The sequence below is a fragment of the Perca flavescens genome, chromosome 10, assembly GCF_004354835.1.
Source record: "Perca flavescens isolate YP-PL-M2 chromosome 10, PFLA_1.0, whole genome shotgun sequence".
Classification (NCBI taxonomy): Eukaryota; Metazoa; Chordata; class Actinopteri; order Perciformes; family Percidae; genus Perca; species Perca flavescens.
Window position 1 is genome coordinate 11,825,090 of NC_041340.1, and position 17,340 is coordinate 11,842,429.

Genomic DNA, 17,340 nt, shown 5'->3' on the forward strand with positions numbered 1-17,340 from the left:
TTTTTTGTTGATTTATATTTTTTAAACTATAATGCTACATCTATCAACATTTATTTAGATGTTATCATTGTATTCATTTCTTTACTTTAATAATATTATTTCGGTCTTATTACCGGTGAAATATTACAGTATATGCTGCCTAATATAGAACATTACGATATGATCCGAGCAGGAAGCATTCAAAGCCGATAGGCCTATCCCCCAATGCAATGCGGCCATTCATTGCAAAGAATCGGGCAGCGATCAGCTGGTCTTTAACGCCAGGATCGCTTCAATATACATATATACAGTCAGTGATTGTGTCACCAGCAACAACACGTTGCTCAGTTTTGTTCCACAAAGTTATGAACCATAATAACGTTTAAACGAATCCGCGGAAAACTCCGGAAGTGACGTATTACTTCCCGCTCAGCGGATACGAAGATAAAAATATATAATATTCGTAATATTGATGTTTTTTTCTATCGTTGTATTTGAGGAGTTAAACAATAAAGATAGTTATAATAATAAAATACAGTTTCATGTATTTGTCTCATATATTGTGTGCTCGGCCGGCCGGCGGGCGGCCTCAATCTGAAATGGAATCAAGCCATTTCACGGCAGACAGCAGAAAGAGGAGCCGAACGAGTCCCCCCACCCACCCCGGAAAAACTACAAGTGCTCAAGCTTTGTAACAGCTTCTGTATGTTTCTTATGGGAGTTGTAGTTTTAAAGTATATTGGTATATTTCTCATAAGTAGAAGTTGGCAGTGTATAATTTTGGATACACCCTGGGGTTTTTTGGGATGGAGAACACACTGGTGTCATCAGATTTTAAAAATCGAATCGTTAAATAGGTGAAAATAGCTTATTACCATATTTTATAGTGCTTACAGTGGGTAATTTGGTGACCATATCTACATGACAGCTGAGGTCCAGAGCTTTCTATAACAGCTGGTCTTATGTGTGTAGCACCTTCTGTTGCTAAATGACAGGCCTTCATACATGTACTGGGTTCAAGGTTCAGAGGTCAATATTTCAAAGCAGGAGTAATGTATCCTCTTCAGACTGACATATGTTACTCTCCAGGTTGAGACCTTTCCAACGATGTGTTTGCTATAGTCCTACGACAACGTTTTAATTTTTACACATCATGGAGACCACTTAGCAGGAGATACTTTATTGTCCCCAGAGGGATATTTGCCTTGAGTTCAAATGCTTCACAAATAAGACTTGACATATTGTTTTATCATACAGCTGACATACTTAAAATAAAAAACAACATGAACAAAGTGATATAGGCTAGACTGAAGCACATCACACAGCAACAATCTATTGCTCATCTTTCACAAACAGTGACAAGAGCAACACAACCATGCTTCATATCATGAAGCTATTGCACACCCTCAATCTCAAGCAACATTATTTAAAGTTTTAATTGAGGTAGGTCCAAATTAGGCCTATATCATCATCAACGTTTTTATAGTTTAGAAATGTTAAGTTTACCCATATCTTCTGCCAGAGGATAAGAGCTCATACTTGGCATGGAGAATAAAGAGAGCAGACCATATTCTGTGTGCTTGCCTGGAGAGACTGGTTTCTATTCCTTACACAACCTTCATGAGAGTCATAATAAAATTCTCTGTAATGCAGCCTTGTATAACATAAACCATCTGATTCACCGTGGGTGTCTGCACACTTTCAACACGGGCCTTCCAGCCAAAGGTGCATGTTGTCTATATGAACACCATTGGGCCTATAGGAGCAGAGCCGATGGATTGGTTCATCATTTATGACCTCTGATATCCTCTGACCCAGCTCTATCTGGAGAGTTACCTCAACTTCAGTTTCAAAGGGAGGGGGGGTCAGCTTTTCTTAGACATGAGTAGAGGGGGGCACCAAGGAAAAAAGGTTAGGAACCACTGTTCTGACCCATGTCATGACCCTTTTCTCAGCTTGTGAAATGGTTGAATGAGATGTGTGAGTTTTGTCTTTGTGCAGTAGGGCTGAGGTAGAAGTGTGCCAAAAATGCCATACAAATGTTGTATATGTATACATACCCAAACAAAGCTATATACATCTTACTCAGTGAACAAAAACCTCAGTAACAATCTGCTTATCCTTTTAATTTCCTGAAAATGCTTCTTAAAACTAGTCCCTTCTTAATTTTGAAAAGGTAGTCTCAGTAAAGGCTACAAAGGTTAGGATGGCTACAAGCTGTAACCACGGTGATTGATATGAGGATCATCTTCTGAATATAATAATGAATATGTTAGGCCTACCATAAATTGATATTTCAAAAAAAAAGTAATTTATTTAAAACAACTAATAATGCAGTGTGATTTTAAATCAAACTAAGTCCCACACATAAATATACTTATGTTTTTCCCCTTTAGTCTTTGCTATTAATATTTATCAACTGCAAAATTAGAAAATTGCGTTTTTAAATAACTATGTATGGAAAATAAAATAAAAATGCTTCTCTTTGTATATTGTTTTTCACAACAGTACAATTCAAAACAAATGCAAATTAGTCAAACAAGCCATTAGGCTGTATTTCTAAACACTCAACTGTAGGTTTTTATATAGTATATATAAGGCAAATAAAAGTGCTAAATATAAAACACAATTTTTTCATTATTAGTATTTTATTGTGTAAATTCTCACGTACAACGCGGAACATTCTTTCACAGACGAGATGTGGAATTTCCACGTCACTTCCGCGGATTCGTTTAAACGTAGACAAATACATGAAACTGTATTTTAATATTATAACAATCTTTATTGTTTAACTCCTCAAATACAACATTAGAAAAAAACATTAATATTACGAATGTTAGGCCTATATATTTTTATCTTCGTATCCGCTGAGCGGGACGTACTACGTCACTTCCGGAGTTTTTCGCGGATTCGTTTAAACGTTATTATGGTTCATAATTTACTGGAATAAAACTGAGCAACGTGTTGTTGCTGGTGACACAATAACTGACTGTATATATGTATATTGAAGCGATCCTGGCGTTAAAGACCAGCTGATCGCTGCCCGATTCTTTGAAATGAATGGCCGCATTGCATTGGGGGATAGGCCTATCGGCTTTGAATGCTTCCTGCTCGGATCATATCGTAATGTTCTGTATTAGCCTATACTGTAATATTTCACCGGTAATAAGACCGAAATAATATTATTAAAGTAAAGAAATGAATACCATGATAACATCTAAATAAATGTTGATAGATGTAGCATTATAGTTTAAAAAATATAAATCAACAAAAAAAGCAATCCAGCTTCCCTGGCCGAAATATACCGAAATAATAACATAAAAAGAAATACATATAAACCATGATACTATCTCGTGAGTAATGTTGATTAAAACAGCGGTTATTGGGCTAAAAATACCAATAACTGTCACAGATTTCGAGTTAAGGGGCGGGGGGCGTGTTTTTTTCTTTCGTCGATATCCGACGGTGAGGGAATAACATGAATGTCTATCTGACGGACCCCCCTCGTCGAAAAATAACGTCAAGGGTACCCCTATTTCGTTGAAACTTGACGCCAGGGTCCTTGACCATGCGTCATACATTTGACGAGTAGGGAGTGAGACTGTGTTGTTTCAGTGCAACGTCTGAGACTCAGTGTCCACCAAAAATACCGACAACTTGGTTTGCACCAACTCATTTCAAATCAACTGTTTCTGTCTCTCCTCTGGCCTGGGCACTCTGCACTGAAGTACTACACAGCCAGGAAATGCAAATTTCAAGGTTAGCAAAGTACCAAACTGTCAGAGCGCTACTTTTGCTGGATGTTGTACTGCCACAAAAAAAAATTAAAAAAGCCCTCAGTAGTGGCATGATTCTATGGATGGCAGTGTCAAACTTTGTTTTTACAGCATCGACTATATAAAAGAAGTGGACGTGGCCACCGTGAGGTCACCCATTGGTTTGTGGACTACTGTTTTTTAAGCCTTGTATGCCATTATTGGTGTGTTATAAAGACGCATACTCACTTTTTAGTGTGTTTATCAACGCCGTTTGGCTTCCATTGACTTACATTACCTTGCGTTTTGCATGTGAATTAACGGCATAGGAAGTAGTATGAAAGGACACAGGACTTTCACCCAGGAGAGTGGGGATTGCGTCCCGCATGTGGCGTTTCCTCGCTCTGTTGTTTGTGTAAACCCAACCCCGTTTTTCTTTTTCTAAAACTCAACCGTCGCTTTCTTCTTTTACTAAAGCCAACTGGTTCTTCTTTTCCTAAACTCAACCATAGCTTAGCGCGATAACACTTGTTCTCCCGATAACACGGCAAGACAGCGATAACACACCACTTGGCATGTATGTTTACGCCCGCAGTATACAGCATAGACATACACGCGGATAGCTCAAAATGCGTGTAGATAACACGCCACTTCGCATAAAAAAGTCAACGTGTATGTTTACTAGGGGTGTGACGAGACGCTTACTCCACGAGACGAGACACATCACGAGATTAGGTTCACGAGAACGAGACGAGAACGAGACGAGATTTCTCGTCGACGTGAAAAGTTGTCTCATAAGGCAATGTGATGTCAGCGTGATGGAGCGTGAAATTACTATTGAAGATCCCCCTGCCACTTTTAAATCATTTGTGTGGCAACATTTTGGTTTTCCTGCGGAAATAATAAACGGCGAAAGAGTAACAGACAAGACGAACACAATATGTAAACATTGTAAGAAAAAAATGCTGTATACCGCGGCTAACACGAGCACTATGCAAAAACACTTACAGCACCACCACAGCTCTCTACTAACTACTGGGTGCAGTAGTTAGTAGAGAGCTGTGTAAGTGTTTTTGCATAGTGCTCGTGTCGCCGCAGTATACAGCATTTTTTCTTACAATGTTTACATATTGTGTTCGTCTTGTCTGTTACTCTTTCGCCGTTTATTATTTCCACAGGAAAACCAAAATGTTGCCACACAAATGATTTAAAAGTGGGCACGCTTCACTTCGTCACCTCACGTCTTGTTGCTTTGCTCCCATCATAATTACTTCGGTCACTGGAGGGCGCCACCAAGGGCAGGCTTTTTTGCAACAAGTGGAGTTGCTCCTTGCTGGCCATTAAAAAGAATGCAGCAATAGCGGAACATATTAGCAAGAATTGGTATATATTGGCATGTACTGTATAGGTAGGCAGTGGTATCCACGAGTGACTACGTTTTTAAAGGGTGTACATGCAGTTGGCATACAGCCACAATATATATAAACAGCATGCCAGTAAGAATCATACATACTGGTCAATCTTGGAGCTGATGCTTAATAGAGATGCAACAGAGGATACCAAGAAAATAACTTTAAATATGTCTTGCAACAGTCAAAGTCAAAGTTGATTCAGAAAAAAACAGAAGAAGCACTTGGTACCACAAGCAGCAATAGCAACCATGTTAGTGCTGTTAGCGCACCATATATAATACTACTTTTTATTAACAATAAAGGAAAAGACAATTATCGTTTCAGATTCAAAAGGCTGAGTGACTATGCCTTACAGAAATAAAACGCAAAATAATGTTGAATGTTAAATAAAAAAAACTGGCATTTTTATTAACATCATATAGTTGATGAGAATGCGAGGTATTGCACTTCACACAGACAAGGTCAAAGCCAGGCAGGAAATCCAGTTTGATCTTATGTCTGTTATAGCCAATCAGACACAAGATGCATTTGATGAACTGACCTATCAGGTTCATCTCACCTCCTTCACATAAAATAACCAACAAGTCTCCACACAAGACACAATGTCAAGATGATGATGATCCTGTTGTGGGTTACACTGCTTCTCCTTCACCAGGGATGTAAGTGCTATACAATAATAACTGAATATTTTATAATTCATCTGTATCTACATGCAATCTATGTACAGTATTGTGCTTTGTGTATGAACACTTTACGTTTTTTTAGATCTTTACTACACTTATCATTTACTATTTAATGTTTTTGACATTTTAATTTAATCTAGATATGCTGACTCCAGTGACCACAGTTCATCTTGGTGAACGTGCCACCTTCACATGCATTTTCTCTAATAAAGAGTTGAGCAGCAAAAAACTTCACTGGTACAAGCAGAGTGCCGGGGAAACTCTGAAACCTATTGTGACACTGTGGAAATCTACACAACCTCAGTATGGACCAGATGTTTCTGAATCACGATTGGAGGTACATTATGAGAAGAATGTTAGCAACCTGACCATTCTGAGGACAACCAAAGAAGATGAGGGAATGTATCACTGTGCTGTAATGGAGTGGAATGATAATCAGTGGAGTGGGACATATTTGTTAGTAAAAGGTAATAATGTGATCTACTTTTATAAAGTGTCATCAAGCATGTTGGATTTATATTTGAGATATACTGTACCTCAATGCTTCTTAAGCTTTCAAAAGAGATCCCAAACTTTTAACACACTTTTGTATTACACAGGAAACACTCAGAGGACATCAAACTATACTGTTGTTCAGCAGCCAACAGTATCTGATCCAGTCCATCCAGGAGACTCTGTGACTCTCCAGTGTTCAATCCTCTCCGACTCTGGGAACAAGATGTGTCCAGGAGATGACAGTGTGTTCTGGTTCAGAGCTGGATCAGATAAAGCTCATCCAGACATGATCTACACTGATGGAAGAAGACATAATGAATGTGACAAGAGATCTGACACTCAGAAGAGTTGTGTTTATCGCTTCTCTAAGAACGTCAGCTCCTCTGATGCCGGGACGTACTACTGTGCTGTGGCCACATGTGGGGAGATATTATTTGGAGATGGAACTAAACTGAACATTGAAGGTAACTGTATAACAAGTAAATTTGCTTATTAAAGTGTTTTTATTTTAAAATATTAATTTTTATATTATTTTACAAGCAAAATGATACAACCAGGAGTTGAATTAAACACCATTTACTTTTACCTATTGTTTTTTCCATTTGATAATGTTTCAGGAACCAGCGTGTGGTCACAGAAGGCCAATACAATTATTTTCTCGGTAATCTCGGCCATAAGTGTGATTGTTACAGCCGTCCTCATTTACGCCATCAACAGAAACAATGGTAATATAAACTACTCATAGTTCTTCGTCCAACAGTATTACATAAAAACTACTGCATCTTTATTTATTATCTATATATTTTCTGTTTCATAATTTCAGCTGCTGTTGCCGGCCAAAAACACAGTGATGGTCAGAAAATTCCACAGGTAAAAAACACAATGGTACAGAAGTAACCTTATTAAAATAGTTATTTTAGTTATTTTACTTTGTCATCTCACATTTCCTCAGAGAGATGAAGACAGAAGTATTTATTCTGCTGTCGTCTTCACTGTGATGAAAACTGGATGTGGTGCGATAAAGGATTCAAAAGCAGCAGAGAGACAGAGGAGCTACGCTGCTGTCAAGGCTTTAGGGTTGAATTAGTGAGTTAACAGGTCTGTTTGCTATCAGTTGGTACTGTATGTTAGTCTGTTTGGAGCTAAAGGGTTTATCGGAGGTAATGCTGTAAGCGTTAGTCTATATATCACTAACTATAATAACTAATAACATTTAACTTGTGTCTCTTTCATGCAAATGTGCACAATTAAAAGTTACATAGCAGGGTGCCCTGATGGCATATGGATCGGGTAAAGAACATGAACAGCAACAGCCCTGATTCATGTCCAGCTGGAAAACTTTTTTAAAATTTCATTATTTATCTCTCTCTCATTTTCTGTCCTCTCGCTACTATTGCTATTCCAATAAAGGGCAAAAATGCCTCCCCCCAAAAATTGCTTAAACAGAAAATGGCAAAGTAATTTGTTTGTTTGTTTGATATTCTCAATTTTGCTACAAAAGAAAAAAGAAACTAAGTTTCCATTAAGATGGACATTACATATAAATAATAAGGTTTCTATTGTAACTGGGAGTAATTGTAAATATGGAATTTTCCACTGGATCAGTGTTGGCAAATTCTAAAATTGAAGGTAACAATTTTAAGAAAGAGAACACTGATTTCGGACTAGTACTCTGTGTCGCTTGTAACCTGTATTTTTTGTGTTGCTGTGTAACTATTTGTAAACATGATGTGTAACTCTATCAAACAATGTCAATAAAGAAAACACCATTGTTGTTTTTTTGCCAAACTGTTGTTTTTGGTGTGTCCCCCCCAAAAACAAGTGTTGGTTCTGCTGCAGATTCTATATCAATTGCCAGAATCACTGAAATCCATCCAAGATTTAAATGATAATAAAAAAATAATAATCTAATACCAAGACTACTTTTAAGAGCCAAGCTTTAGCCACAAATTGACAGGATCTCAGGACTCAATCACTAGTTTAAAGTCCTCTTTAATACAGCATGATGTTCCTTTTATAAATTTTGATTCCCATTTACAGTAAACCATGGATATAAAGCAGGGATATGTTTTAGGGCGTGGCTCCCTTGTGATAGACAAGTCGCTACCACGGCGATATCCTCTGGTGTCAGTCAGATCCACCCCTCGCTCCTCCTCAGCTCCACCCTCTCCTCCAAATATGGTCACTTCAAAATGGTAGTCCACTGAATGGCTGATGTCCTATTCTCACAGTGACGTTGTTATCTTAGCACACTTTTGTAACTGAACAAAACCTGATAATTTTTTGGATGTAGTGGTGGCTCCATTGCTAGCTAATGAGATGCATCATGTAAACAAGACACTATTGGAGTTGTTGAAAGCTGCATTGTCCCCTTTCAGTGTAGGCTAGCTGTTATGCTTCCTGTGTTTAGGGAACTTTTGAAATAATGTTAGCTACAGCGTAGGTGGTAGCCTGCAGGTTTGAGGGACAGTTGCATATGAAATGTGGCCAAACCCACAGAATATGAGATGTGAAGAGTTCGCAGGTAAATCTCTATGTGAGAGATAGAGGGCTCTCGGTTCGATAAACCGAACATATTACTCCTATACTTAGAACACTTCTCTAGCTTTAGATAAAATACAGAATTGATTTTAAAATGTTGTTCATTGCTACAAATCATTTAATGGCCTAGGTCCTAATGACTTATGTGACCTGTTCAGTGCTTACAAAATCTAAAGGCTAAATGCTAATTCTGATGATGGTGCATTCAGTTATTATGGGCCTACTCTCTGGGACAAACTTTCTGGTGACATAAGATGTACCACAACTGTGTTGTCTTTTAAAAGCAAGCATGAGACCTCCCTGTTCTCTCAGGCCTATGGCTAGCTTGCCTTCATCTCTCTCTCTCTCTCTCTCTCTCTCTCTCTCTCTCTCTCTCCACTCTCTCTCTCTCTCTCTCTCTCTCTCTCTCTCTTCCTGTGGGTATGTGTGTTTATGTTGGTGGGCGGGGTGAACTGTTTGTTCACCAAATACACAAGGCTCCCATGATATATTGGCAGTGAACTCCCAGTACTCATATTGCTAACCTAAAACTTTAGGGTCTTGCAAGTACTACTGAATGTTTCTGTTTATCGTTCCCAAATGTATCCGTTTTATAAAACGTATTTCACAAACGGACATTTTGACTTTTTATAGCAGGAAAAGTGAAAGTGAAACCAGTAAGATTAAGGACGGGCCCATTTCAGATATGATTGCAATTAAACGTGTTGCTAATAACACCTGTGTTTAACCAGACTAAATGTCTGCAGTGAAAAAGGTCTTATCCACTTTGGTTTCACTCAACTTTTTTCCATGTGCACATTTGTGTATCTGTCCAACACAACTTCCCCCAACGGTAAACCGAAGTATAGCTTACAAAAATGCATATGGAGCCTTGTATGTTGTAGGCATAATAAGGCTTCCTTTGTTAGATAATAAACAGTTAAAAAAAATATATATAAAAAAAAAAAATATATATATATATATGTCAGCTCACAACTTGCTACTGAAATGAATAAACTCCTCCCTCTTTCTATTCTGACAGCACTTTGTAAAGGCCTTCTGCATGTCTGTCGTGAGAACAACAAGCAAAGCCACATGCAACAGCTACACTGACAGACATAAGCTGAGGTGGGCCATTTCTCCCCCCTTTGACCAACCATCAAGGCTGTTTACTCAGAACAGACCTGACTATGGGCTTCAACAGGATGTGTAGTGAGGGAAGAGCTACAAGAGGCTTCAGCAGGCTAAATTATAGTTTTAGTCGTGTTTGTTAATGTGCTCATTCAAAGTACAAATAATGTCTATCTTTTGTGTGTTTGTAAAAAAGCAACTAAATGCAATCTTCAATTATCACATTTTTTTATTTAGTTTTAATGTAGATTTTTTCATTCACCATTAATTGAAACAGGCTTCCAGTCCATCACTGCATCAAGTTGCTTTAGCAGATAATAGGGCAAATTAACTTAAGGTCACAGTTCAAACTCCGTCTTTTGGAAGAAGACCAGGGTGGGACAAGTGAATGATTAGCACCTCCCATTCCCATCTCTGACAGCAACTACCAATGAAAAGCGCCGGTTATATAGTGTGACTGGGGGTGTGTGTGTGTGTGTGTGTGTGTGTGTGTGTGTGTGTGTGTGTGTGTGTGTGTGTGTGTGTGTGTGTGTGTGTGTGTGTGTGTGTGTGTGTGTGTGTGTGTGTGTGGGTGTGTGTGTGTGTGTGTGTGTGTGTGCGTGCGTGCATGCGTGCGTGTACTATCTTTCAAGTTGTCAATAAACCTCTTCTCTGTTTTGGTAATTATTTTGATGCCAGAGTTTGTGGTGTTGAACAGGACTGTATTATATTGTCGGGGTTCCTGTCCACATTCTATTGAGGGTGTCATGATGGTTGCACAGGATTGTTTTATGTTAATCACCTTGTTAACCACTAGGTTGTTTTATTTGTGACTTTCTCCCTCAGATACAAATATGCAGGTCAGTAACTGTAAATCACCTCGAGGTGAATGTGTTCCTGTGATACTGTGAGAGTGTCTCTCTGCTGCTGCCTTTCACCACCACTGAAAAGAAGTGAGTATAGAGGATGGAGGGTTTGACAGCCCTCCTCTGTATGCTGTGCTCTTCCTGCTGAAGTGACTGACAGGCAGAGTGGGCGGGTCACCATTAATGATGTGGAGCATCTGAATTGGCTGGCTCTTACAATATTTAAGATGGCTCCTCTGTCTTAGTGTGTCACTTCAGCAAATGGATGGATACATCTTTTTCATATGCACACATATCAACATTAAATTCATTTTTAATTGAGGGCTACAGGCACTGTTGTAGGATTTTTTTTTTTATCAGGCCTAGACAGAGGCCTATATATTTAGAGTTACACTACAGGTGATGCATTCATATTTAAAGGTTAGTGCTATCAGTGCCCTTTTTAAAATTAAATTTAAATTTAAAAAATTTAATTATTTATCTTCTGTTTGTTAAATCATTCGAGTTTCACTCAAATATGGCAGTAGGGATGTAAAAAAGAGCAAATTATTAATGTCCAATCTAACACAGAAGAGCTATTCAATGCACAGAACGATTTATATGCTAAATATCTGCACAAATACGGACACCCAATGCCATAAACACACAAAAAATACGCGTGGATCCGCAGGCATTTCCACGGCATTTCAGGCTTGATGCTCTTTCTTCGACGGCATTCCATTCAGAAAATCCAGACAAACTATGTATGTTGAATTAAAATAGTTTAGCATGGGTTACACACTGGCAAACTAATCTAATCCCAAAACTTTTTAGGAGCCATGCTTTGGCAACAAAGCAACAGGATCTCAGGAAATTTCAGTTTTGAAAATATAAATCCTACAATCCCTAAATGTAATATGCTCTATGGTCTCCTTTTGGAATACATTCATATTGGACTTTTCTGCTGTGTGTCATTTACGTCCATCTGTGGGTTTGGAAATGTATTCCAGGAACCCTGCATGGCAAGCTGGAGACGTCAATGTTAAAAGACACATTTATCTGTATTTAGTTTCAGTGTCAAATATAGAAACTCACCATGAAACATGAAACAAAGTGTGCTGTTGGTGTTGTTTCATGTGTTTAGGTTGGAAAGATGGTTGATATTATTTCCACTGTGGTGGTACAGAGAAAGGCCAACATAACGAGAGGCCAATCAAATTGCTCTGAAATTGTTCCCTCCCACTTGATATGATTACTTTAAGGTGCATTATCTTCTGATCAATTTATTTTAAGTTCAGTTACAAGTCGAACAACCAGAAAATGATAACCGTATTTTATTTTCTGCTGATGCTCAGAGTCGGGCGTAAGTATATGTAGAAATGTTAGATTTACTCCAGATATATATTGAATACATTGTCACGTTCTCAAAGTGATTTGGCAGGACATAGATGATTCTTTCTCTGTTGTTTATCACTCATCTGTGTTTCTCTATTATTTTTAGGATGCACAGCTGATCAGATCTTTGAGACAGAGACTGTTGGTGTTGGAGAGGATGTGACTTTAAATTGTAACCGCCAGAAATCTGAGTACACAGATGCCTTCTTTTGGATCAGACTTGTTTCTGGAAACTTTCCTGAATTCTTGGCAGGAACACTTACCATTGATTTTGGTGTTGTTAACAACAAGATTCCTCGCATTTCAGCAAAACAAGAGCCTGGAACATTTATTCTGCATATTAATAAAGCAAAACCGAGCGATACTGGAGTTTACTACTGCATAAAGGTAAAACAACAGACCGAAATGACATTTCTGAACGGAACACTTCTGAGAATCAAAGGTAAATAAAATTCAGCAAACAGACTTTTCACATTCCTTAAAAAAAATTATAATTCTGCTTTTATCAAACACCATTGATGACAGCAGATGAAATGGTTCAAATGTTCCTATATGTTATATAAAGATACATGTTTCAGTTGTTCAAAGGAAAGTGTTTTATAATTGACATATTTTACATTTTAGTTTTCTTCTTCATCAAAGGGAGTAAAACAAAATTTTACTTTCATCTTGATATCTCCCAGAATCAGAACCTAATATTACTGCCATCATCCAAGACCATCCATCTGTTCCAGTCCATCCAGGAGACTCAGTGACTCTTCAGTGTTCAGTCCTCTCGGACTCTGAGAAGAAAACATGTCCCGGTGAACACAGTGTGTTCTGGTTCAGAGCCGGATCAGATGAATCTCATCCCAGTTTAATTTATGCTCATGGAAACCACGGTGATGAATGTGAGAAGAGCCCTGAGGCTTACTCTCCACAGAAATGTGTTTACAACTTCTCTAAAATCGTCAGCTCCTCTGATGCTGGGACTTATTACTGTGCTGTGGCCACATGCGGTGAGATTTTATTTGGAAGTGGAACAAAACTGGACATTGAAGGTAACTGCAGAACATTTTTATATAAATCATTAACAATCATTCATTTGTTTTTGAAAACATTAAGATGGTGTATCACAAAACATTTGTTCCGCTTGCATTATCAAATCTTGTCAAAATAGTTGCTAACTTTTATTATTTGCTCCTTATATTGTTTCAGCATTCAACATGTGGGATTTGCAAAAGGCCAACACAGTTCTGTTTGTGTTATGTGCAGCTTTGGCTATAAGTCTGATCATTACTGCCTTCCTGATTTATACCATCAAGAAGAAAACTTGTGATTGCTGCAACGGTAATCTTACATTTCTCATACATCAATCTATTAAACAGCCTTTTGCAAAAGTTAACTTCACAGGATTTACATTTCTAATTTGTGTAAATTAACCTCTGGCAACATCATCTTAAATCTTTCTTTTTATTTCTTAATACAGCTGCCGATCTGCAAACAAATGCTGCAACAGCCAGCGGTGATCAGCAAAGTCAGCAGGTAAGGCATATAAAGAAAGGATGACACTGGGGGGGAAAAATAGTGGCATATTTTCTCTCTAACATATATTAAAATATTCTGTCTCATAATATTTTTCCATATATTTCCTCAGAGAGATAATAACGTATTGGCTTATTCTGCACCAACCTTTAACAAAAGGAAAACTGGCAGAGCAGAGAGAAGGAATGTTAAAACAGTGGAGGGAGAGACAATCTACACCGATGTCAGGACTCAAGTGATCGATTAATAGTCTTCTGGCTTTGCTTATTAAAGATAATATAATTCTTATCTGGCACGCTGTAAGCATGCTGCTTAATATTCATATCTGAGCGGTAACAACATTTTATCTGAATAACCTTATCAAATGTTAAATCTGATTGCAATAATTGTATGACTTTTTTATAAAAGGGCATGCAATGTCATGATGCAAAAATCTTTTTATTGGCCAAAGGCCATTTGACCGAAAACGAAAATACAATAAATCTTAAAAGTGGTGCTTCTGTCCTAATTATGCTTTTAAATGAAAGATTGACTCGGGTACATTAACAAAAAGACCATGGGTTGCATTTTGGCCAGAGTTATACTTTAAGGAAGGTTTCCTATCCTATATCTCTCTTTTGTCTGACATGCAGTTTTCAGGCACTTACTTCTCATATATGTTTCAATGCAATGTTAAGGTGCACCATTTTCAGGCTTTTTAAAAGTTTTGTCTTCTATTTGCTTTTATTATGGTACATTTTGTTTCATATTTAAATATGTAGTCATGAATTGTTTATGTTGAAAATAACTTTAGTTGCACTCATGTATACTCATGCACTCTAAAGAAAATATTGGTTTTCTTTTTTAATGTGTAATAGTAGAAATAAATACCCAGTAGGCTAAAATGGCCCAATCATATTGTATCATCAATCATATTGTTTAATGTTTCTTACTTATGCTTGCTCATGCTGATCTCTTTCACAATTTTCATTGGTATTTATAATTCTCAGTGAAACATGTTCCTCACATTTGCTCGTGAAAAAATAAAACACAGACTACTTACTGCAAATAGAATGTCCATTGATAAAAGAAATGGGTTCCATGGGTTCAACTAGCAAAATGCTGATTAATGGTGGGTTAGTGACAACATTTGTGTGTAGTTGGTTTCTGAGATGTGTCTGTGCTGATTTTGTTTGAGTGGGACCGTACTGTTAGATGCAGAGAGTTACACACAGTCTGAGGAGGACAGAGGTGAAGGAATGCCTAGTTATAAGAACAGACAGATTGAGAAGCATTAGCAAAATGGAACCTGATGAAATGGACTTAAAGGTCCCATGGCATGAAAATTTCACTTTATGAGGTTTTTTAACATTAATATGAGTTCCCCCAGCCTGTCTATGGTCCCCCAGTGGCTAGAAATGGTGATAGGTGTAAACCGAGCCCTGGGTATCCTGCTCTGCCTTTGAGAAAAGGAAAGCTCAGATGAGCCGTTTTGGAATCTGCTTGTTATGAGGTCATAACAAGCAAGGTTACCTCCCCTTTCTCTGCTTTGCCCGCCCAGAGAATTTGGCCCACCCATGAGAGAGAGACATCATGGCTTTCAAACAAGAAAAGTGGCAGTTGGTCAAGGCCACACCCCCACCCTCCACCTTGCCCCTCCCACTCTCCTCCTCAGTAGCTTCAGACACAGAAATGGCACACCCTAAGGAAAGCTCATTGTGGGACTGGCTCTAGTGGCTGTAGTTCTGCACCAAGGCTGAATTTCGGGAAAGAGACTTCAGATACAGTATTAGGGGACCACTAAGGCCTATATAAAAGCATCCAAAGAGCACCATGTCATGGGACCTATAAAGGAACATGCCGACTTATTGGGAATTTAGCTTATTCACCGTAACCCCCAGAGTAAGACAAGTCGATACATACCCTTCTCATCTCCGTGCGTGCTGTAACGCTGTCTGGCCAGTTCCAGCATTAGCTTAGCCCAGCACAGATCCTGCAGGTAACTGGTTCCAACTAGCCTACTGCTCCGACCAGACAAAAGTGACAAAATAACGCCAACATGTTCCTATTTACATGTTGTGATTTGTATAGTCACAGCGTGTACAAAAAACAACGTAACATGAGACACAGCCATCTTCTAACAGTAAACAAACTGGGAACTATATTCTCAGACAGGCTAGCTGTGAGCATATCACTCCGCCCAAGTACTATATTCTTCCACCTGAGAATATACTGTAGTTCCCAGTTTGTTTACAGTTAGAAGACTGCTGTGTCTCATGTTACGTTGTTTTTTGTACACGCTGTCACTCTACAAATCACAACACAACAAAATGTAAATAGGAACATGTTGGCGTTATTTTGTCACTTATTCGGAGAAGTAGGATTACTGGAACCATTCGCCTGCATGTTCTTTGATGGGCTGATGCCGCTGGAGCTGTCAGACAGCATTACAGCACGCACGGAGATGAGAAGGGTATGTATGGACTTGTCTAACTCCGGGGGTTACGGTGAATAAGCTAAATTCCCAATAAGTCGGCGTGTTCTTTCAATCTACACAATATTTAACTGATTTGACTAACGACACTAAAACTCATCCCGAAAGCAATTCATATGCCAAATGTTTATTTCAGCCACAATATTAGCATGGCTCTGTCGGTCAGTCAGTTACGTTTCCAGGCGATGTATCCTAATGAGTATTTTGATCTCCTAACGTTTCATCTAGTGCCATCAGCAGGTTGACATAGTTTGTGTGTAATGTCTACTGAACGGAGTGCAGTGCAGTGTGCACAGTGTGATGTAAGAATTACATGGCAGACACAGAGCTAGAGCTCTGTGTCCCGCGGTGAAGATGCCAAACATAAACTGCAGCGTCCCCAGTTCATGTCAGTGAACTGCTGTGTAACTGGCCACCACAACTTCCTACAACCGTTGTTAAATAAATATACATTTTTTTTAAAATGTCAGACGTCAACCACTCAACTAAATAAACTCCTCCCTCTTTCTGTTCTGACAGCAATTTCTAAAGGCCTTCTGTATGTCTGTAGTGAGAACAACAAGCAAAGCCACATGCAACAGCTACACTGACAGACATAAGCTGTGGTGGGCCATTTCTCCTCCCTTTGACCAACCATCAAGGCTGTTTACTCAGAACAGACCTGACTATGGGCTTCAACAGGATGTGTAGTGAGGGAAGAGCTACAAGAGGCTTCAGCAGGCTAAATTTAGTTCAACAAACTCAAATGATTGATTTACTTACTACTCTTACTTATTAATGTGCTCATTCAAAATACAAATCATGTCTCTCTTTCTTGTGTTTTCAAAGATACAACTACAATCGTATGCACCTGCATCTATAAATATCACAGATGTATATCAGTTTATGTTCTGTTTTAATTTATTATAAATGTACTGATTCCTTCATTAACTTGGACAGGCCTCCAATGGAACCAGTGAACGAGCACTTTCCCCTCTGACAACTAGGCATAAAAAAACAACAAATCGCAGGTGTGAGAAAAAATGGTCATGACAAAGCGTGACTTTACCCTTGCTGTAAGTTGTTGTGATATTATTAATAGTCATGAAAGTGTGAGTGTTGTGTTTTTCCACTTGCCTTTTTTAAAACAGAAGTCAGCTTCCTGATGCT

The 17,340-nt window shown here is 38.4% G+C and overlaps 1 protein-coding gene across 1 annotated transcript; it reads left to right on the top strand.

Annotated features, from left to right (window-relative positions):
* The first annotated feature begins 5,762 nt into the window (after positions 1 to 5,762).
* On the top strand, positions 5,763 to 12,357 carry LOC114563366 (uncharacterized). The gene is made up of 6 exons (XM_028590220.1): positions 5,763 to 5,805; positions 5,970 to 6,296; positions 6,429 to 6,788; positions 6,942 to 7,049; positions 7,148 to 7,209; positions 12,301 to 12,357. The coding sequence occupies exons 1-6, from the start codon at positions 5,763 to 5,765 to the stop codon at positions 12,355 to 12,357; spliced, it is 957 nt and encodes a 318-aa protein (XP_028446021.1).
* The last annotated feature ends 4,983 nt before the right edge of the window (positions 12,358 to 17,340 follow it).